General features: G+C 55.4%; 1 protein-coding gene across 1 annotated transcript in view; it reads right to left on the bottom strand.

The window, feature by feature from the left end:
* CNTFR (ciliary neurotrophic factor receptor) overlaps nucleotides 1-23,390 on the bottom strand; it is a 191,961-nt gene that overhangs the window by 7,225 nt on the left and 161,346 nt on the right. The window contains exons 5-7 of the mRNA XM_072859795.1: nucleotides 15,484-15,601; nucleotides 14,491-14,657; nucleotides 6,929-7,092 (exon numbers count right to left, since the gene is read on the bottom strand). Coding sequence (XP_072715896.1) covers nucleotides 6,929-7,092; nucleotides 14,491-14,657; nucleotides 15,484-15,601 — 449 coding nt within the window. The remainder of the gene's footprint in view (nucleotides 1-6,928; nucleotides 7,093-14,490; nucleotides 14,658-15,483; nucleotides 15,602-23,390) is intronic.

The following is a 23,390-nucleotide window of genomic DNA, read 5'->3' as shown; positions in this document are numbered from 1 at the left end:
TGCTTTCCATTCCTTGACACCTCCTGCTCCCAGTGCAGCTCCCGTTGTGGGAAGGAGGTGCTCCACTGCTGGGAAGCTGGCAATGCTGGGGTGGGGGGCTGGCAACCCTCAGTCTCACAGCAGGGATGCACCACTTCTGTGCATGCCCGGCCAGAGACCACACGCCTGTCCCGGGTGTTGTATTGAGCCTGGATGAGCCTGCCTTCCCCAAAATAAAAGGAGCACCCCAGCTATTGTAGGGTGAAGCCAATCTGCTCGCACAGCCTGTGCCACCCACAGCGACCGGCGGAACATGGAAGAAAACCCCTCGTAGGAGCACAGTCCAGGTCTGTCGTGCATCTCGCGTCCCCGCAGCCTCCTCCACCTCTAGATGCTCCCCGGGTTATCCTCGATAACGGGGAAAATGGGAACTGGGAGGAGGACGGGGCACCCTGGTGGGCTCGATTTCACAGCCTCTTTTCCCTGCAACAAATGGCCGGATCCTGCCACCTGGCTGCATGGAGTTTTGCAGGGACTCGTGCTACATGAGTAGTTGCTGTTTCAGGTCCCTTCAGTCCCCACGATTGCAGGGGGATCCCAGCAGGCTCCCACCTGCCCTCGGGAACAGGCTAAACCAAAATCAGGGGTAACCCCCAAGCAAGCCACCCCGCTGCTGGGAAGCGCAGGAGGGTCGCTGCAAACAGCCACTGCAGCCTGCAAAAAGATGTTGCCAAGCAGAAAAGAAATGTTTTGCTTTTTCCCTTTCAAACCCACGTCTGGAGAGCAAATAGGTCTGACATTCATTACTAGTAAATGAGCCCCCAAATACCTCCTCCTTCCACAGTGCCACAGGAATCAGTTGGGCTAACCCCAGACAAAACTTTCTGCCCGGACTCTGGAATAACTAAAAGATTGGGAAAAGTGAATGACCCCGCTTATTCTCTGCCAGCGGGGTAGCGGAGGAGCCCAGCAGGGTCTGAGCTGCAGTCCCTGCTATCACCCCTGCCCCGAAAAGGCTGCTGTGCTGCTGCTGCACATAGCTCAGCCACGCTGCCGGTCTGGGAGGACAAGTTATCGCAGGGCTCCTCTGCAGCCTGCGTTGTCACACCAGATGTGGCTGAACGGCTCCCTTCTGGCTTAAAATAAAGAGCATCTTTGAAAGCGGAGCTGTGAGCTGGTTAATAACGGGACTCTTCCCCCAGATGCGCTGTCCCTTCCTGCCAAGTGACAACTGGCAGAGCTCGCTTTTGCTTGTGGCTGCGGGGAGGATGGGATCAGGGATGCCCAGGGCACCCAGAACCAGCTCTAACCCTGCCTGGCACTGGCATCTGCTACCTGCAGATGCATTTACTACGCTGATGCAGTGGGCTGCGGTGAAAGCAGATGGGTGCAGCTTGTGCGTGGGCATTGCGGGGCAGGGGTGCCTGCCTGGCACGGTCTGCAGGCAGGCAGGGACAGCTAAGGTTGCCGGCACCGTCCTGCCCGTGTGTAGCTGTGCGAGCATGCAGGTGTGCACAGGCACACGGGCGAGTGCATGAGTGCTCCGCTGCTCAGTGGCACCGTCAGGGCTGCCTCTGGAGGCCTGATCCTGCTGGGTGCTCAGTAGTTTTAGGTCAGTAGCGGTTCCCTGTGGTGCTGAGAGCACCCAGACAGTGCCAGCCAAGGGTCCCAAGCCTGGCTCCATCCCTGGAGCTGGGGGCTGGGATGGAAAAGGTGATTTCTGAGCATTTCCCGCCTCTGAGACACTCTGCTCCAGCCCTGCCTGTCCCACGCTGAGCTGCGAGCGACACTATTACAGCATCAATATTTTGCTCCCACCTATTAATTCCTTTTTTTTCCTCCTTCTTTTTTAATCACTGACTTTGCAGCCGGGAGGAGAAGGGAGAGAAGTGCCGCAATAAAATCTACCAGGCGTGAAGCTGTAACCCAGCTCGCTTCAGGGTGACCTCCCTGCCAAGGTTGCCTTGCAAAGAGGGGGAGCGCAGGCAAAGCGGCAGAGGCATGGGGGGGATGCAAATGGGCGCGAAGAAGTGCACCCGCCACAAAGTGACATTGCCACCGTGCCGGTGGGGACGCAGCTGCAGCGGGCGATGGCACTAATTGCCTTCCCCAGCTCCATCCCTCCTCCTTGCCCGTCGCAGGCAGGATACACATTCGCACACACTTTCAGGTTATTTCAGGCTGCCTCAAGGCAGGAACTTCTAGAGACAGCCTGTGAGATTCACCTATTTGACCGAAAAATGTTGCTTTGCCTTTGGAGATGGGCCTGAGCCCACCCTGGCAGTCACATGAGTGATGGTGGCTGGCCCAGAGGACCATGCCCTCCTCACACCAATGAACTGAACCACTAAATATTTGGCAATACCCACAAATTGCCCACTCCTGTCCCCAAATCCCCATCATTTGCCCGGATCAGAGCTGCTCAGCAGCAGAGCCGGCACAGACGCCTGCATCGGGGGCTCTGTTGCCCCAGCTCCTAAAATCCCAGGGTGGTGGGAACACCTCTGCTTGCTTTTCCAAAGAAGGATGTTTCCAGCCTTTGCAAATGCTCATGGACATGGCTCTAATGCTTCCAAAACAGAAGAGTAAGGAGAGAACCCAACCACATTATTAGCTTTAAATATCTCATGACCTTTTACTGCAAATCTCAAGATCTGAGGCGCAGCCCGCCTCACGGTTCGTTAACATTTCATGTTGTCAGCGCGGCCAATGGGTTCAATTAGACTTCGCGACGGCATCTGCAAATTGCTGGCAACCCACTGGAGGAAATCCTCCCTTGGCCTGGCCGCCAGCTCTGACGCTGCTTAAGAAATACCTTCTGAGCCTTGCCATGGTCCCAGGACATGCACCAAGCTGGTCAGTGCTCAGCACATGAGATCTCCCCCCAAAAACTGGGAAAAAGGGAGATCCTGCTCCAGCAAATGCTACGAGGTGGGAGCAAGTTGGGTGCAAGACCTGCCCTGGGTTCCCCAAAGATGCTCGGGATGGTGCCTGGCCACCTGCCTGCATCTAGGGGTGAGCGTGCAGACATGCTTGCGGGGAGATTGCATGTGTGAGCGTGGCGATCGCTGCTGTTGCGAGTTAACTGAAGGAGCCTGTAAAACCAGAAACAGGCTATTAGCAATCCATTAGGAAAGGGTATCCAGTTCCAGCCTAGGTAAGCCATTAGAGGAACATCTGAGAGCATTAGGAGAGCTCACTTGGGGCCAGGATGGGGCTATAAAGCAGAAGAGGAAACCACACTAATCTGGCTTGAATTACAAACTTAAAAGCAGGAGAAAAATAAAGGATACCCTAAACATTTAATGTTTTATATTTAGGAGACAGAAGGGGAGATTCTGCCAAAAGGAGAGAATAAAAAAACCTGTTTAGGCTACAAATATCCCATCTCTCTTCTGGCAGCAGAGAAACCACCATCCCTTCTTCCAGGAAGAGAGGAATGTGACTTTAAAGTTGCTTGAGTTTCAGAGCGAGATCAGTGCTGGTGGGGCGGAGGGGAGTCGGTGGCCACCTGATGTGACACGATGTGACACGGCTGCATCCCGAACAGCTGGGAAACACCCGTGCCCAGGTTTGAGGGAGCTGCTGCAAGGTGGCACAATGGTGCAAGGAGCATCCGGCACGTGCCCCGCCGCACGCTCATCTGGAAACTCATCATCATCCTCTCTCCACGATAATAATTCCCAGAGCACATCATCATAATTCCCAGGGCAAACTGCAGACAAGAGCTGCTAAGTGGCCTGAGTGGAAAGGTGCTGCTAAGCAGGGGAAAGGGAGTGCAAACAGCACGCTGGGGCTCAAACCCACCTTTGCAAAGCACGGGGAAGGGGATGAGGGTGACCCCCCTGGCTCTGGGTCAGTCCCAGGTATTGCTTGATGCAGGGGGATGCTTGGGCCAAGCATCGCTTGGCTCTCTCTGGGAGGGAAACTGCATCTATGGCTCGCTCGTGCAGCGGCGGTCTTGATAAGATCCACCGCTCCTGCCACGGACGGCTTCATCTTCTGGTGCCAAGCCCTGGCATTATTAAAATCCTGAAAGGAAGAGCCTGGGAGAAAGCAGACGCTGATTGAATCAGGCCCTACGGTATTCGACAGCTCGACATCCATCTGATCCTATTAGTGCTCATTCAGTCCTGCCTGCCGAGGTGCTGTGCATAAATCAGACCCTGCAAAGATAACGGGAGGTGGAGGGGAGAAAGGGGAGCTGCTTCTTCTGCCAAGAAACGCCACGTGCGAGTGGGGCCTGCATGGATATTCCTGGCTGTAGGCAGTCTCCAGTGCTACCTTGTGGGTTTTCTCCTGCAGGGACGCTGGGCTTCCCATGGGGCTGCCAAGGGGGTGGCAGGAGATGCTTAAAACCCACAGCCGGTGCATGGCAGGGTTGTCACGAGGAGGCAGGGACAGGGCTCAGCATGGGGACCTTGGGCACACAGGGCTGTGCCAGAGCATGAGGTTACCCAGCTCCTCCTGGATGTTGGTGGAAACTTCTCCTCTCCCTGCTGGGCTCCCAGGCTGCCCCGTTGTCCACAAGCAGGTTGTGTGCAATGGCTTTTCCGTGCCTGCAGCCAGTGGGGATGGCAAGAGCTAAGATGGGAGCCAGCTTCGGGCAGGAGACCTTCACCTTGGCAAGAATTAAGACACCCCCATGAAATGTGGCATGCATGACCGCTACATCCTTTCTCAGGGCACTTGTCCCTTCAAGGAGAGACCCAACACCACTACTGCAGGATGAGCTGCATGACTGAGCTAGGCTTGGCCCTCCAAACCATGTCCTTCCCTCTCCTGGCTGGATTTGGGGGAATGGGGACACCCCCCAAGATGCCAACAAGCAATAGGTTAAGCAAAGTAGAGCTCAGCATGGCTTGGGCATGCTCCCAGCATGCTGGCATCGGCAGGGTTCATTTTTGGGTGCAAACCTCTGCAATTGCAGGGTGCTTGGCTGGGCTAAGCAGGCTGAGCATGCCAAAGGGGTCTGGGGTCGGAGCAGCTCCGGCTGCTGAAGTGCTGCCATCCCCTGGTGTTTGGGAGATGATTGAATTAGGCTTTGCAAATAATTTATCTGATGAATAGTGGCAGTTTTCCTCAAATCATCCACAAATCAGATTTTTCATTACCCAGCCAGCAGGGCAGAGAGTCAGAAAACAAGGCTGGTACCTCACTCGCTGAATACTTGCACTTACTCACCAAGCAAATTATTCCTCAAACACACTTCTCTATCAGCCAGTGATGGGGGACATGTCTCGTGCAAGGGGATATTGATTAAAAGCGGTACCCAGGACTGCTGTGCCCTCCCAGGATTCTGGGAGATGAGCCCTTCCCAGCCCTCCTTGCACCCTCCAGGAGGGCTGGTACCTCGATCTCTCTCCGCAGCTCAGGGTAACTTTAAATAGCAGAAATCAAGTTTTTACTGTCCTAGAACTGCCTTTTTTCCAGGCTGGGTGGCCCTGCCACTGATGTCGCCAACACCTCCATGTCTTTCCCACCATTGCTGCCTGCCTGAGAGCACTGATGGAGAGGCCACACCGTCCCTTCGGAGGCCCTGTGGTGAGGGGACTGGCACGGTTTGACCCCACGAATATGGTACTTAATATCCAGTGATGGAGGGACCGGTCACCCTGAGGGTCTTGAGGTGGGAGGCAGCTCACTGGCTCTCCCACCATTTTTGGGTGCAAACCCCTGCATTTGCAGGGTGCTTGGCTGGATCAGTCTGTGGCAAGATAAAAACATCAGCTTTTACCACAACAGTTTCGCACTTTGAAAAAACTGACATTGTGTTTGGTATTTCCCAGTAATTCTTCCCCTTTTTTTCACAGCTTCTACAATTTGAGCATTTCTCCCCCAAGTGAAAAAAAATATCCACAGCAAACTAGTACCCAAACTCCACCTCTGCTTTCTTACCCCTCGGGATGCTCTGCAGATGCTCTCCTGCTCCCAAGACAAAGCAAAGGACAAAGAGACAAGCAGGAAAACCCTCTCCCAACCCTTCTCTGATTTTCAAAGCCATCAGCAAACGCTTCAATCTGAAACATGACCTGCAGCACTGCCTCATCAAAAAACCCAACCAATGCAAAAAGAAAAAGTCACCGAGACACTGGCATCTTGCAGAGACACGAGCAAAGCCTCCCATCCCCTCTCTCAGCCATTTCTCTCCCCAAGAAGAGCTGGCTGGCAGAAAACCCCGCTTGGCTCCACGACGCAGGTGAGCTCCCCGGGGACCGCGTGCTGCCTCCTATTTGTCTTTTTTTTTTGTTGGGCAAAACACTTTATCAAGCAAAGCACCTAATTGGCTTTCAGCTGGCCCAGCTCGATGCAGGGGGGATGCCGGATGAGCCATGCCAGCGTAGCAGCACCTCTCCTCGAGCAGCAGATTTCTTTCCTTCACAAGCTGAGCATGCAAGCAGCACAGAGAGGACAAAAAAAAAAAGCCCGTTTGTTATCTTCCTGCAGCGAACAAATGAAATCTGTGCTCTGGGCTGCCAAGGATTTCACTGAATATTTTTTTTTAAAGAAACAAGAAATAAAAGTAAGAAATACGATAACATCGCGGCAATCGCTCTGTGACTGTGCTCTGAGTTACGGCGAGCGGTATTTTATCTTCAGTTCAAAATCTAAATGTGGCAGAGGCGCATTTAAATGTGGTGACATTTATACTTTAAATGCCTTTTACATCTCGTTGGCAGGTTTTATATAGAACATATGTATGGAAAGTAGATAGGGGCCGTGGATGAAAATGCAGAGCAGGGAGAGCCTGCAGAGCCATTTGTAGGCAGAATGTGAGTTAAAAGAAAGACGGAGAGGAAGAGAGAAGGGAGGAGAGATGGAGAAGGAGAGGAAAAGGGTCTGGGTTGCTTGAGCAGTAAATAGACATTTTTTTTGGTCCCTGACCACTTGTTCCCAGTCACCAGCTCCCCCCGCTCCCTCCCTTCCCGGACAGCTCAGCATCGCTTACGTGTTGCCACTGGTCCAGGATGAGGGGCCGATACCGCAGGAAGAACTTGAGCGGGAAAGACTCGGGGTCGGGCCAGGACGAGGGGTTTTGCCATGACACCTCCAGCCTCCGAGGGTTATTGGGCACAGGTTTGGCGACCACGCTTTCCGGAGGGTCCGGCTTTACTGGAAGAGAAGAGGGTGACTGGTAAAGCTTTGCATGTGGCATCCTTCCTTACACCCCTCGGCACAGCTGTCTGGGCTTTGCACCCTGTGCTTTCCAAGGGGAGCAGCCAACTCGCAGAACATCCTTTCCCCAAACTAATTAGGTGCAAATCACCTTTTCTTGTCCAGGTCAGTGATACGGCTCTCCTGGCTCAAAATAACCACCATGAAGGAGGTGCCAGTACTGGAGACACATGGAAACAACCTGACCAGGGATGCAAAGAGCATCCCTCCTCCCCAGGGCTTCTTGGGTCAGGGCGAGGAGCCCACCAAGCCCAAATCCTGCACTTTCCTCGCACCTCCTGATTTCTGGGAGTCTGACCCACATTCAAACCCACTTACCTCGCAGTAACGTGGCAGAGTTTGACCCTTGGGTTTAGGGCTGGGGTTTTGGGGATTCAAAGTGTTGGCCCATCATATTTGCCAAGGGTGAAGGATTGCTATGGTCACCTTCCACCCCAGGTACCCCTCTCTCAGCCCTGCTCTGCTTTTGGGAATCGCGGATATTTTCTTGCTACCTGACAAGTATTTCAAGCGAATATTAATTGGCTGTGAGCTATGCAATGTGCCTTGAAGTTGCAGCTACTTTTAGAGTGGTGGCAGCAAGTCACAGACAGGCTGTGGTGAACAGCATTGCCCATTGCAGAGCGAGCCTTGCTCCTTGCCAAGGGCTTGCTCAGCTCCCAACAGCTCAAACTCCCAATTTGCAATAGCAAAGCTACAAAAAGACCGAGATTTGGATACACCCACACTTCTTTTCTCATGGCCAGGAAGGAGCTGGGCACGGGGAACTGGGCACACAGCTATGCCTGGGGTGGAAGAGGGCTCACTGTGCACTCTAAGAATAGCAATGCACATGAGTCCTCATGTCCCGGGAGGGCTCTCGACCCCCTCCAAAGTCCACATGCAGGCCAATGCATCCCTCCTGGCCTGAAAAATCTCTGGATTGAGATTTTTCTCAATGGTCCTCTGGCTCTGACCACCTTGAGCAGCAGCTTGTGAAGGTGCCAGCGTAAAACTCCACTCCCAAGCATGGAGGAGGGATGCTGGGGCTGCGGGGAGCCCCTCTCCACCTAGCAGAGCTCCTGCCCTGCACTCAGTGGTCTTCTCCTCCATGCTGACCCCAGGGGTTCACCTGCTGCGGGTGGGAAGTGATGTCCACACAGGGGCTTCACCTTTGCTGGGAGATGAAGGAGGTGGTGGTGGCAATGAGTTGCTCCCTTGCCAGCCTGCCTGCCTGCTCCCTGCAGCCCTGCCCTGTGCATGAAGGGCATCTCTCCCTCTGCTTCAAGCTGTATGGAACCAGGCACTGATGTGGGACCAGTCTGCTGCAAGTGGAGTCGTGTGTGTGCCGTTCGCTGCCATCCCTGCTCCAGGACCATGGTGGCATTGCAGCAACTGTCCCCGGGAAGACACCCTCCCTGCATCACCACTGCTTGCTCCTCTTTGGAAAAACCAGCCTGTGATGCTTTGAAACCTGCTTTCTTGGCCACGGGTGAGGCAGAGGGGGGCCGCTGAAATGAAGCCACAGCCCAACCACCTTGGTGGGACCCAGAATTGGCTCTGTTCCCCCCGACATGTAGCCCACCACCACCTCCATCTCCCCAGCCCTCCTGCTCAAGCACCCTGGCACACAACCTGCTGCAGTCCTCCTTCACCATCATCTTCACCACCACCCTGACAGACTCTCCTGCCTCCCATCACCTTCCCTCTGCCGCGGTGGGTGCAAGGAGGGTTGGACAGCTTCCTCCATCCCCAGTGCACCTGGTGCTCAGAGGATGCTCCCAGAGACTCAGGGAGCAGCTGGTGAGTGAGCACCTATGGGCCTGACCACGGGTGCCCAGTGCCACCTCCCAGCTCCCATTGACCCCTCTCTGCAGCAGGACAGGACACAATTTTCCATTTACAGCTTTATCCTCAGCGGGAGGGATGACTTGCTGGGGCTGGCCATGCTGAGCTACTCCAGATGGCTGTGCAATTCCTCCACTCACTTTTGAATCCCCGGGCTCGGGCTGGACATCAGCTTCCATCAACAGGGACTTGGAGTCCAAATGCATGCGGAAAAGTATAAATCCAGCGCTGGCTCAGTGGGCTTGGTTTGCAAAACAAAAGTCTGTTTGGCTGAACAAATGCAGATGACTGTGAATTGTGGCTCTCCAGCGAGGAAGTGGGAAGGAAAGCGCTGGGCTGGGGATGGACACGATGGGATACTCCCTGGTGTAATGCAGGGAGCCTGGCCCTGCTTTTTGGCATGCCAGCCTGGAGCCATGGCAGAGGGATGCTTAAATGCAGTTGTGCCGGGCAGGGCACATGTACTTGGGCAGCAAAGAAAGATGCCACTGTGCTGGGTCGGAGGAAAGCAAAAAAGAAGGTGCCCTGATGCTGAGGGGGGAGTCACCTGCCCATTTTGCAGGGATGTTACCCCCAGCCCCGTGCCGGTGGGTTGGAGACTGTCCCTGGGGTGCAGGGGAGGGCTGCCCTGGCTCTGAGCGAGCATGGCAGAGCCCAGCCATCCAAGGGGGCTGCGCTCCTGGCTGCGGCGAGCCTTCAAACAGTGCTGCAGGTTAATGGGAAAACCAGCAGTCCCTGCTACCTCCCCATGTGTCCCACCATGCGTGGGACTCCTGCCCAGGCTAGAAAGCGCAGCAGTGCCAGCCCCTCCAAAAGCACAAAGCCAAAGCTGTTCCTGCCACGTCCTTCCAAGTTGGCGGGGATGCAAGAGCCAGGAGAGGGGACTACACCTCCGGCAGCTGGTCCAGTGAGGACAGACCTACATCTCTCAGGACAGACCTCATTACACTGTGCTCATCATGGGAAACACTGGGGCTGCTCCCGCAGGGGCCAGTTGAGGAGTGAGGGGAGACAGGCTGTATCCAGCTCCCTGATTTCTGCATGACCTTGAAGGAGTCCTTTATCCTCTGCAGCCTCCCAGTTCCCTGCTCCGCACACGGGGACGAGCACTCTTCCTTCCCCAGCCTTTGTCTGCCTCCATTTAGCCCACACATGGCGAGGCAGGGGCTGTCTGGCTGTACATCAGCCAGCATAATAGAGCCCTGTCCTCGGCGAGGGCCTGCAGGCAGTAACGTAATAAAAGCAATAATAGTAATAATAATAATGGACGATGGGCATTAGGCTGAGTACTGGTTAAGTGGCTACAAAACCAGATGTAATATTATCCCGCAGAACTGAGGGAGCATCTCCAGACATTCCTGGGAAGGGGACTTGGCTGGGAGGCAGCTCACAGCTCTTCCCACTTGGTTTTCGGCTGCTGCATCCAAGCGAGGGCTCGGCGTGCAAGGAGAGCCACGGAGAGCGGCTTTTCGTAAAGGCTCTGCACGCTCACGCTTAACTGCGAGTCTTTAGCTATCCATCGCCCCTGGCTGTTGTTAGACACATCTCGAAATGAAGCCTGCAGTTCAGAAAGGCAGCTGAGACCCCGCAGCACGGAGGGGCCCGTCGCTCATCCCGTCTCTCCAACGAGTGCTAAAATGGATCCCTTGCGGCCGTTAAATATCCCCTGGCATTTTCCATGAGCAGAGGGATATTAAACTCCATGTCTTAGCCAAATGTCAGTCTAGGTAATTTAATGCTGCCTCCCTAAGTAGTATGAATTGAACTGACCTTCTGCCTAGGCAACTGTATACCCGTGTTCAGAGACTCTGAATTTTGTACAGACACAGGCACGTTTGTCCTCACGTAGCCCCTCTGAGATGCTCTGCGTCTTAATTGCCCCAGAGCCGGAGCTAGGAAGATCAAACAATCTTCCCAAGGTCACACAAGCGTTGGGTGGCAAATCTGGGGAATGAACCCATGTCTGCAAGGCCCTGTCCAAGGCTGCCTTCCTCCTTTTAATGCTGTGCATCTTCTCCTGCTAATTTGCCCCGGGCTCACAAGCAGAAGGGTGCTGAGGCGGGATGCCGGCGTTGCTGCATGGCAGCGATGTCCCTGCTTTCCTGGGGGATGCACGTGCTGGCTACCTGGTTCTTGGCTGAAACACAAGTGAGGAAGGTGGGGTTGTGTCCTGGAGGGCCATAAATGTCCCCACTCTGTCCCAGTCACCACGAGGGAGGTGCACAGCTCCTGCCACACCACCTCACTCCTCCCTGGCACCTTTCTCTGCCTCCAAGCCCTCTCCTCTCCAGCTTTTCCAGCCCCTTTCCCACCTCCTCCTGCCTTGGGCTGGAGCCCTGATGTCTGCAGGGCTTTGCAGAGCCTTGCCCTCCCCACACTCACCTTTATTAATATTGATACCTTTGCAGAAGACATAATTATTAAAACAATTTCCAGGAGTGAGATGGGCAAAAAGGCAGCCTGAATCTCCTACTGATGAGAGATGGGGGCCAGAAGGCTGGAAAACCTCTTCCAGTCATCATTGAAAATGGAAATGCAGAGCGACCCCTCACAGCTGGCTGCTAATAACCAACACGGCACGACCGCCAGCAAGGCATGGGCATAAAGAAAGCACCAGTCATTTTCCACTCAATTAGAGCCCATCTTCCGAGCAGCTGGGGAAGGAATTTTCTGCTGGGGGCTCCAGGGAGGGAGGAAGGAGAGAGGAAGCAAAACCCAAGGAGGTCACTCATTCCCAGGAGGCTTTTTGTGTTTGCCCAGGCTGGGTGCGGGGTCTGACTCCGCAGCGGGGTCTGACTCCGCAGCGGGAGGAAGAGCTGCCGGCCCCGCGCTGCTCTTGCGTTGGCTCCAGGCTGCTCCATCCCCAGCAGGCCATGAGATCAGGGCTTACGCCCGGGGTTTGACCTCCATGCAGAAGGTGTGACGGTTTTCTCTAGGCTAAGCGGAAAACACAAGGCAGGCTCTGACATCCCCAGCTCTGGGATTTTAGGAGAAGCATCATGCAGTCGCTGGTTGACACCATCTCTCCATTTTAGCAGGATGTGTGCGCATGTCGCGATGCTCCTACGCAGCATTTTTCCAACGAGCCGATGCAATGGCTTTGTCCTGAGCCATAGGTTTTCCACCTCTCTATCTAGCAGAGCGAAATCCAGCACAACTTCCAAGATGAGATCTCAGCCCAGCTGATGCTGGTAGAGGTCCCCAGGGAACCTGCTGGGTGCTAGATCCACACTGCCAGCACCCACCACGCTGGGGCACAGCTCCGGGCGTGCAGCCACAGAGAAGAGAGCCAGAAGAGACACTGAAATGCAGAAGCTTGTGCAAGGAAAGCAGGCAACCTGGGACAAAATTGGCTGGCAAAATAAACTAACACAGGGAACTTGTTTTAATTGGAAACACCGGGGTGGCACAAGGAGAAGCTCTGTTCAGGGTAGGTGGCTGTTGATCGGTGGCAGCTGAGTTCATCCTGTAATGACTCTGCTAAGCCTGTCGACTGCCTGCTTAAACACTCAATCACCACCGCATCTATGCTTCTTATGCACAGCGGCTGTACCAAATCCTGAGGAGGAGAATTTCATAGCTGTACAGAACGTGGAGATTTTAAGGTCACTAGATATTGAAGTGTTTACGGGAGTGGGCTGGCTCTGGAATGCAGGACACAGCCCTTCCTGTCGGCACTGGCCCGTCGTCCCTTCCCCGAGTGCTGTCCTGGAGGGTGTTAGAGCATCTGCCAGGTGGTGCCGGGCAGCCTCACCTCTCACCGCAACCGCCGGGACGTGGCCAGGCACCCTGCACTGCTCCAGGTGCCCTTGCAAGAAGAAGCGATATTGCACCTATGCTAACGGCTGGCCCGGGACAGCACTGGCCTCTGCTCACTGCTCTTCTGACCCAGGCTGAGTTCAAACTGCTGGGCTGGATCCGGCTTGTGCTGGTGCTGGGATGCCCGGGGCTTGCAGCTGGGTGTGCTTCCCAGGGTGGTTGCCCTTGTGTGCTGGACGGAGGACCAGATGTTTGGGAAGCCAGGCAGGGCATGGGTGGGATGCAGATGTTACAGGACGATGCCCTGAACTCCTGCAGGAGGGAGTGCAAGGAACTTGGAAAATGCAGCTTAATTGCTGCCCTGGGCCCTGCAGGCTGGAGGTTACCTTTATTTTTAAGGAGTGTATCTTCCACAAACACAACAATTTCCATTTAAAGGCACCCAAGTGACTGAAACTCCACTACTTCCCTGCTAAGCTCCTTGCCTTGTTATCAATGTTCGCAATGCACCGACAAATACAGGCTTCAGATATGGACCATGGCTGCAGGGACATGGCAGGACAGTCCCTGCTCCAAAATAATTTCCCTGCTCTGTTCAGAGCTGGCGCCTTGTTTCTTGTTTGATGTTTTCCGGGATTTGGGGTAGAAAGGGAAAATCTGGGATAGCAGTGGAGCTCCTCTTCTTGCACTCCGGCATTTCCAGACGCTCGAGACTGGGACATGCAGCACATTGAAGGCAAAGACTGACCGCTGGCTGCACTTCACGGATTCATTTATTTGTTTTTCTGGTCCAGTAATCGCCACATGTAACCAGCAGATTGTTTTCCGACGTGTTCCTGAACTCTATTCTCTCCCATTTTTCCTGTTCTTTGAAGATGGACAGTCTTGTCACAGCACCGGCTGTAATCCAGCTTTGGCTGGTGGCAAAAGCACTGTGCCCAGCTCCCTGCGGTGCTGTGCTTGGCACTGAAGTGCTCAGTCCACGACGGTCCTTCACAGACAGAGGAGCATCCGCACTGCGGGTCCGGACACGGTCAGCAGCATCCCTGCGGCACAGCCGGCGGCACGGACACCCCGGCCCCCAGAGCCTGCTGCTCCGTCCCACATTGCGCAGCACCGCTGCCTGGGTGGGCAGTGAAGAGGGGCGAAGGGGGAATAGGGTTTTTAGGAGCATGTTAGGTAAGGGCTGGTGGACATCGGGAGGGCTTTATCCTGACTAGGGATGGGGGGAAGATGATGGGACATTTTAATTTCTCTTCCAATCCTAATTCCCATGAGTCTGCTTCCAGCATGAACACCAAACCTCTCTTTTCGGAACACTCACAGGGTCAAGAAGGGCAATGCCATTTGGACCACACCAGTTTCACAGCCCTCTGCCCCAGTACATGGCAGCCGCTTCCCCAGCCCCCAAGCAGGGAGGAGCTCAGCAACCAGGGGAGACCTGGACCACTGGGGTGGGACCACGCAGGGCACCAGGCCACCGATGTGACCAGCATGGGGGCTGCCTGTGGGCATCCAGGATGCTCAGGTGCCGGCACCAGTTACAGCAGGGCCATGAGAATCAGGGGGGCACGGGGAGGATGCCAGCGTGGTTCAGACCCCGGCTCCATCTCATGCACGGATAGGCAGAGGCTCCACTTGGAGAGCCTGTCCCTTCCCTGGCCCGTCGCTCCAGCGGGTGATACTGCGTGCAGAGCAAGCCAACCCCAACACCGTCTCGGAGAGGCCAGTTGCTGCCGCGAAAGTTACCTATGGCGAACTCGTCAAAGGTGAGAGTGGTGGAGTTTTTGCCCAGAGCATTCGTGACTGTCAGAGTCACCTTGTACTTCACTGTCGAGAAGAGCTGGAGGTATCTGATGTGACACCTGTTTTTAGGAAAGGCATCCTTCTCGCAGACCATCTCTCTTGTGCCATGTCTGGAAAGCAGAGGCAAGAAGAGCTGTTACCTACGGAGCAGTGCTCGGTTGGGGATGCACCCATGCTGCTGGAGGGAGGAGGCAGAAGGACCAGCGCTGTGTCCCTGCTCTGCCCGCAGTCCCCATGCACCAGCCCCTGCTGCAGCCAAAGGGCTGCTTTCCTCCTGCTGGGGAATTTTGCATGCTCCTGTGTGTGATGTTTTATCCTAAGCCTGCACAGAGACTGTGGTGAATGTCCTCATGTTGGCCCCAAGGAAAGGATAAGACCCTGCTGAGGCTGGGGTTGGCTCTGTCCCTCCTGTGAGAGGAACAGGGTCTCCTTTCTGCTGGTCACACAAGCCCCAGAAGACAATGCATGGCACCAGCCTGTATAAGGGCTGTGCCAGGACACAGGCACGGGGGGGGGGACAGTGCCATGCCATGGCCAGTTCTAGGTGAGGGACACTGCTGCTGCCTGGCTGCAGCCAGTGTATGGCAGAAGGGAGCATGGCTGTGCCAAATGTGCTGAAAAACAGAGGGCACAACCTCCGCTGTGGACAAGTGGTGCAGAGAGGATGGACTTGGTGGGCATGGAAAGGGGACCTGGGAGCTGGGGACTTTCCTGGTCCCCTCTGGGGAAACTGGAACTTTCCTGGGACAAAGCCCCAGTGCCAAGCATCCAGTTTGAATGTCCCTGGAGCATCCTTCCCCAGGCCCATTTTTGAGACACTGATCCCATACACTCAGCACAGGTCAGACCCACTGCCCCAAGACTTCACTTGGGACCTGCTCCAGGCTGCAGGGATGAAAGCTCGCCCCACTGCACCCTTCCTTCCCGGGCACTTACATGACAGAGATGTTGAAGGAGTTGGGGATGTAGGTGGGAGTGGGCAGGTGCCAGCTGCAGTAGAAACCCTTCGGGTAGTTGTTGGACCGGCACATCAGCACTGGGTCCTTCGGGGGGGCTGCCAGGAAAAAAGAGCAATTACCCGTTGCGGTGGGGTTATCAGCAGGTCCTGAACAAGGGGATGTCCCTCCACTCTCAACTGCTGCCAGCTCAGGAGGGGACACAGTTTGCAAGGGGAGCCTGGTCTGTGTTCATCAGCTGCTCGAAGCATCTGGGGGCCTTTGTCCCATGTCTGCTGCTGAGGTCCCCCATGAGACCTTGCTTTGGACTGGGCTGTGCACAGCAGCTCACCTTCTTCCCTAGCAGTTCACTGGCTCTAATTAGAGATGGAGTGGCAGGAGGCTGGCAGGTACCAGGGGAAATTGTCTTCAAGGCTGTGACAGAGACGTCTCTGATGGGGAGGAGGTGCTGCTCTCTTGACCCCATTAAGCTACAGCGCTCATGGCTTTCTCTGCCACATCCCTGGGGAGTGATAAACTTGTTGAGGGATGATCCTCCAAAAGACCGGAGGTCCTCAAAGGGAGGAAGAAGGACCACTGATGGCAGGATGAGGAGGAACAACCTGAAACCAGCAGAGAAAATTCAGCTCTGCAGGAGGACTGGCAGCGTTAACGCTTTCAGCAGCGGGGCAGAGCATCCCATCCCAGGGCCCTGCCTCCCAAGAGACATGGAGGCAACTGGATACAGGACGAGAGCACGCAGCGAGGAGCAGCCTTCCTCTGGCCTCATCAGCCAGTCCTAGAGGTTAAAGGCAGAAGAGGATTTTAAACCCAACCAAGTGTTCACACTGCACTCGGCTTTCCTGGTTATACATGCACTCTATGCTCTTTGCAGGAGCATAGCCAGAGCTGCAGGAAGACTCTGCAAAATGCTGAGGGCTGGTGCATGTGGGAGGATGAGATATGATACCTTTCAGCTGATAAATTTTGCCCTTGTAAGGTGGTAAAAATCTTATCTGAACTGACACCAAAGTCAACTCCTCTTAGTACCTGGACATTTGCATTGCTAAGAGCAGAGTTTGGCACTTAACTGCAGCACCTTGGCACAGTATCTTGCCATGAAATACACTCCCTGGGCTGGATGTGCACCAAGGTTCCCTCGGAAAGGCTGTCTCAACCTGTGACGGTCCCCCTTTCCCTCCCTGTGTTAGCCCCTGTCCCCATGCATCCACCCGGGATGTCCCAGGACACGCTCTTCTCTCTAAGGAGAGGTTTTGAAACAAACCTAGCAGACCTGGCAGCCTCAGTGCAAACATCGCTGCTCACCACCCCACTGTGGTTCCGGCAGCGCTCCCCGCCACACACTAACCGCTCTCCTCCCTGCCTCTGAGGCAGATGCCTTACCCATGGCCGTTATCAAAAATGAGTTGCAAACCGGGATGCAATGATGCAAGAGTTCAGGGAGCACTCCCAGGCTGGGAAACTTCTTCCCCCAGGGGCTGCAAGGGCAAATCACAAGGCCCACAGCACCATGCATGCACCATATCTTGCTACGGAGTAGCCCATACTGATGTTGGTGCAGGGAAGCCATGCACCAACCTAACACCCCTCTGCATGCCGTGCCAGAGAAGTAAAGGATGCAGCGAGCCAGCTAAGGGTGCCCTCACTGCACTGGTGAGCCGGCAGCACCAGGAGGATGCCAAAGCCTCACGGCATCAACACAAAATGGGACACCCCTGCAGCCATGTCTGTGCAAATCCCCCACGGGGCACGCAGCCCTGCAGAGCTGCTGCTCTCCTGGAGGAATCCTCCGCCCCGCGTAGGTGCAGCCCAGGCAGCACTGGTGTAACATGCTCAGGAACGCATCTAGGACCAAAGCAGGGCCCTGATGGGAAACAGCAGCCCGACCATGCCCTCTGGAGAGGGCCAACACAGCCGGTTTGCCATGAGCACGGACTGCCAGGGGAGGCTGCCGGGATCCTGGCTCAGCATTGCACAGCGGAGCCCATGGTCAGAAAATAATGATGGGTTTTGCTAGAAAAGCTTTCTGGGGGTATGCCATGAGCTCCAGCTGCAGCACCCACTGCAGTCTACAGAGGGGAAACTGAGGCACAGGGCTTGCATGCATGCTGGTGCCCCTGGGGCAGGGCAGGAGAGGGAGCAAGCAGATGACTAGAGAGCCAAGGGCAGCAGAGTCAGGGAGAAGGGAGAAGGACGGAGAGGGAGAGAGAGGGAGAGGGAGGGAAGGAAGAGGAAAAGGGAGAGGAAAAGGGAGAGGGAGAGGGAGAGGGAGAAGGAGAGGGAAAGGGGGAGGGAGAGGGAGAGGGAGAGGGAGAGGGAGAGGGAGAGGGAGAGGGAGAGGGAGAGGGAGAGGGAGAGGGAGAGGGAGAGGGAGAGGGAGAGGGAGAGGAGGGGGCTGGCAAGGAGGGGAGGCTGTGCCGGTCCGCGATGCGTGTTCCTACTAATGGCTATTTCAGCCTTCAGCCAGCAGACGAAGGCCAGAGCCTGGTTAATGAGCCTCCCAGCTAAATTATTCAAGCAGACCCTCCACAGCAAAACAGAGTAGCTAATCGCAAGGCCAGAGACAAGGGCCTGATCCCTACTACAGCTCCATCCTCTTCCTCCTTGCTGGCTCCTTAACCCCTTCTCTGCCCCACAGCTGCCCCCGGGGTCAGGCGGGAGCAAAGGCAGGGCAGCACCGGCCTTTGCAGGGGGCAATGGAGCCCGGCGTGGGTGTCGGGGGCTCCCGGGAGGTGTTTTGGAGGAGTTGAAGGGGTGCAGGGGATTTAGGGACAGCCTTTGGGGTCCGAGCGACCGCGTGGTGGCAGTGTGGGCTAACAGCACCCGCCTGGCACCCGGCAAACCGGGCTGGGGGCTGGAAATATTGCATGGGGGGGAGGATGCTGGGGATGCAACCGCGGGCCTCTCGCCCACTTGCTGCTTGTGCTCAGCTGTCCCGCACGGCACCAGGAGCCCGGAATCCGGGCAGAGGCAGCTGAGGCTTCAGCGAGCATCCCTGAAGTCCTGCACCGTCCCTGCCCGATGAGGAGGCTCTGCCCTACCCGCACGGCCCCAGATGCTGCACAGCTACCGAGCTGCAATTAGTCCGTCTGAGGATAATTTACCTCCGTTGCCTTCAGTATTACGCCGGATCCGGCTCTTGGTGATCTGCGCTAATTCCTCCACCGAGGAGGCTGGGGCGGGCTCGTGCCTCCAGGTTTGCTATGCTGGGAGAAGGGGGGGCTGCCCAAACTGCCTCCGGCTTCCATCCCCACTCTGCAGCAGCCTTTGAAGATGCCCCATTTTCACAGCCTTGAATGCCCTGAAGATCCTGTCCTCTGCTCCAAGATTGGGGCCCCAAACGCAGCCCCTAGCCTCTGCCCACAGCATCCTCCACCTTTCATCCTCTGGTGCCTTTTAGCAAGCCAGACGTGGAAGGAGAGCCTGGGGAAGGGGGACAAATGGACCCTCATATCCCTGCCACCCTGGTGCCCATGCAGCATCCTCAGCCTGCTGCAGCTGAAGGGATGCTGCTGTATGAAGCCTGTCTCACCCCAGCCATCGCCCTCTCTTTCTGGGCAGGGACAAGCTGTTTCACAGGGACACTCCTGCCACCTCCATGTCTCCAAAGAGACTTCGGTCCTAGAGCCACAGGCGTTTTGGGAGAGGGATGTCACGCAACTGCCCCACTTTCCACCTTGATGGGCAGAAAGTCCACCCCACGGGAGAGCGCAGGACCAGTGCGATGTGCCACTCAGGGCTGTGACCATGACACCATGTGGGTGACCATGACCATGACCATGACTGCCAGGTGCCATGACAGAGAGGGCTGCAAGCCCCTTCTCAGCTGCCATGGTGTACCAGGAGGGCTGTCTTTGCCCACCCTGCCATGGTGTCTTCTCCAAGCTGGTGGCAGGGTCCCCATCTCCCTATGGGAGATGGTGGCTTGCAACCCTGTTCCTCTCCCCTCCTCTCCCAGGAAAGGCCCTTGCTGGCACAGCTCATCCTGCCCATCAAAGGCTCTTAAAGAGAGCAAATAAAATTGCAGGCTCCAATCGATCCGGCGCTCCGTAATGCTGTCTTTGGAGGTGGGCCAGCCCGTCGGGCTGATCGAGAGAGCAAGAAAGGCAGTGGAGGAAAACAAAGCCATCAAGGGAGCATTAAGGCTTTTTCTGCCCTCAGGCTTTGGGCAGTGCCTCTGGATTCAGGGTGTCCCGCTGCAACCTCCTCCATCCTCCCCCGGCTGATGTCCGGCTCTCAGCCCCTGCCCAACACCAAAAACAGCCCGAGCAACATGTTGCCCCTGCACGGGCACTTCTCCCTGGGCTCCTGCACGCAGCCTCCCTAATCCTGGCAAATATTTACTTCCCCGTTGCCTCATGGAGCTGCTGAACTCTGTAAAGGCAGAGTTCCTTTCTTTTTGCTGCAAACAGCGCCTGCCCTCTCTAATCTGTCTATTAACCTCTTGCATGGCAGGAAGCCACTTCTCCCACGCGCTCTGCTGATGTCCTCTCTGCAAACCCGGCATGTTTAATGCCCGGCTGTGGTGGCTTCCCAGTGTCTTGGGCTGCAACCAGCCTTGCTGCAAGAGCTGGGGGCAAGGGGATGAAAGGCTGCGCCAGAGCCATGTGCATCCCACTTGGGCACGCGACTCGCAAGCCATGTGATGCTCCAGCAAAATTTGGAGCTGCAACAGGCAGCGAAAGCTGGTGCCAGGGTCGTCACCTCTGCAGACCCCACAGAAGACCAGTGGCAGGGATGGGGTTGGCTTTCCCACCACATGGTGCCCCAGACTTTGCATCCATTTCACCATTGTCTTTCCAGCTTGTTGGAAATAGCTGCTGCTTGACCAGCTCCAGCATCTCTGCTCAGGTGGGGAGAGCACAAGGGGTCTTCAAGGATGAAACAGTTCTGGATGCATCAGCACAGTCACAGGTTTTTGTCTCACTCCCCATCTCTAAAGCCCAGTCGTCCTTGTACCCTGAGTCCCACTGCGCAGGGAAAAAGTGTGACCAATCCATTTTAGAAACCACTAAAAATGATCTACAATAGCTTTTCCTAGCCCTGCTAGGTCATGAGATAATGGACATTAAAATCGTGGCATTTTTATATATAGAAAAGTTATTTTGGGTCATTTTTAGAGGTTTCTGAAATGGATCAGTTATAATTTTCCTCTCCTGCTGAGGGCTGAACGTACTAAAGATGCCTTGCTCCACAGGTGGAGGGATACAAAAAATAGTACCAAGAAAAGTTTTAAGAGGCCTCTCAAACACTTCTGTAGGAGGTATGTCTTCTGGTGCACTCGGGGCACATTCAGGTGCCGGACTGCTGGGGGATACCGATCCTACAGCATGCTTGTGGGGTCACCTGCATAACTCATCATCCTGGTCTCAGGCCAGCAAAGCCTCCAGGGTCCATGACAGCAGCGTGTGCTTGTGCTAGAGCTACAGCCGTGACACAGCCTGCTGCACGTGGGCAGGACCCCCATGCTGCCCTGCACTGGGGGACAACCCCAGCACCGATGCTGTTCTGCTGCCAGACTCCCACTGCTAGCATCCCTGCCTCTCCCCAGTGCCCGCAGCAGGATTGCTGCCCCACCTCTTGCCTATGCCTAACATGCCCTCCACATCCTCACCCTCTGACTTTTTTCGCACCACAGCCATGACCTTGCAGGCGATGGGTATGTGCCGATAAGTAAAAAGGCACCCAAGTGACTGAAAGCAAAGCTGCAGAGGCTGGAGGGCACAACAGGGACCTGCTCAGGTGTGAGATGCCAGTCCCGAGCACGTGGGCACACGTGCACAAGAGCAGCACACCCTGCACGTCTGTGCACGCACCTACGCGGATGCTTTTGTTATGCACACGCCGGCTGTAAGCACGATGTATTATTTATCTAACGCTGCTTTTCTAAAATTGTCTGTGTACAGCAGGCTGGTAGGAAACAACAAAGAAAACAATGATGAATAAATCATATTTCTACTGCCCGGCGGATCAGGGGAGCATCTGCCTGCTGTTCACCACCTGTGCTGGAGTGCAGCCTAGATGGCTGTGGCTAGGGACTGTCCCTTCCACCGCCCCGAATGTTGGGATGAGGCTGTGTTTCATTGCTGGAGAAAGGGAGGGAGCTGAAGCTCCGATTTTGCCCTGTTACCCCTTCTCCAGGCTGTTCTTGGATAAGGGTGAGGATGAGGAGGGGTGCAGAGGACAGCAGTGGGGCAGCACAGAGGCATCGTGCTTCTGCACTCTGGGAACATCATATTCATAACCACCGCTTCTTCAAGAAGGATTAAGCAATTTTTTTTTTAAATTAATGTGGCAAAATTCATCAGAGAGAGAATTAGAATAGGGGTGCATGGCACAGGGTGAGATGGGCTCATCCCTCACTGACCTCCTCGGTGACCTGGGCAAGGGATGGGAGACAGGGTTTAGGTCTCTCCCAGTCAGTCTAAGCCACCCCAACCTTAGCAAGGGACATTTTCAGGGTGACATTCCTCCCCCTTGAAATTAGACACCAAAGACGTATCCTTCTGGAGTGTGAGCCATCCCAGCTGAACACCACAGCTGCCCATTCAGCCAGCACCTAGCCCAGCCCCACCACCCTCATGCTGTAGCATCTCCCCAGGAGCTCCTGAAACGGGCCAGGGACACCTGCGGCTGTAACCAAAGTCCCCTGGCCCTGCTGCCATCTAGTTCCCCAGCCTCAAAGAGCAAGAATTTATTCCCCAGAAGGTGCCGGAGAAAAAGGTGGACTCAGCAAAAGATAAATTTCTAAAAGGCCCTGTTTTACACTGATTGGGGCTCGTAAACCAAGCTATGGATTTTCTCATTTCCCTTGTAGAAAATTCAGCGTGCACGTCAAGAGGCAGCGCTGTAAATTTTTGGGCGAGGTATTACTCATAGAGAAGAGAGAGCTCAGAGCCCCACTTTAAGCCCAAATCATAGTGCAAGCTCCTAGCCCTAAGAGCTGCCTCGCAGCAGGACAGCGTGATAACAGGCTCACTGGAGTTTGCTTCATCCTGCACTGCACGAGGCTGTGCTATTCATGGCACAGCAGAGGTGCTCTTCAAACCTGACAGCTCTCAAGCCTTCAAAAAATTAGCAAGCAAGCCTGGTTAAGCAGTGAGAGGAAGGAGCAAGAGGAGACGGGCTCCAGCAACCGCGGCATGGGGTAGGGTGGCTGGCTGGCATGGCAGCCCTCTCTGGAGATGCTCCCAAAGGTGCAGGATGCTGAGGGAAGGTGATTTAGGCAGGTGAAGCCATCAGGCATCCCGCACCCATGACAAAGCCCCTTGCTCCCAGCTGCAGAGACGACTCCCTCCAGCAGCGCTGGTGCTGGGCAGCATTGCTGTCCCAGGGCAATGCCCAGGAGGGTCCTTGGGAGATCGCCCCTGGCACACCAGCACCCCAAACCCAACTGTGCTCCTGCAGGTGACCTTGTCCCCACGGGCTGGGATGCTGGGCTGGATGCCTTAGGGACCGATGCGCAGCAGGGATGCTGGGTGCCTCCAGCCTTTGCTTGGGACCGCACCACAGCAGAAAGTCCCTCCTAACCCTCCCGTCCTCCATCGGAAACCAAAGAGCAGCTTTGCTCTGAAACAGTATTAAATATTGAACAAAAGAAAGCAAATCTGTTATCTAGGATAATTGGGAGTAAATAAAACATTTAACCAAACCAAATGCAGCTGTTTCTACTTGGAGCCGGCACAGCAGCAGGGAAGCCAGCTCAGCTACTCTGCATCCTTGTTACAGCAGCTGATTATTGTTTTGTGTATAACGGTAGCACCACCAGGCCTCGAGCGAGGCCGGGGCCCACGGTGCTCGGTGCGGCACAGCCGGGAGGGGTACGCCAGCAAGGCAGGACGCATCAGCATGGCAAACGCGCCGGGCACGGGAAACCCTTTGCGGTGC

The sequence above is a fragment of the Ciconia boyciana genome, chromosome 4 (genome assembly GCF_034638445.1).
Source record: "Ciconia boyciana chromosome 4, ASM3463844v1, whole genome shotgun sequence".
Taxonomy (NCBI): Eukaryota; Metazoa; Chordata; class Aves; order Ciconiiformes; family Ciconiidae; genus Ciconia; species Ciconia boyciana.
This window is presented reverse-complemented; position numbering and strand designations above follow the sequence as displayed.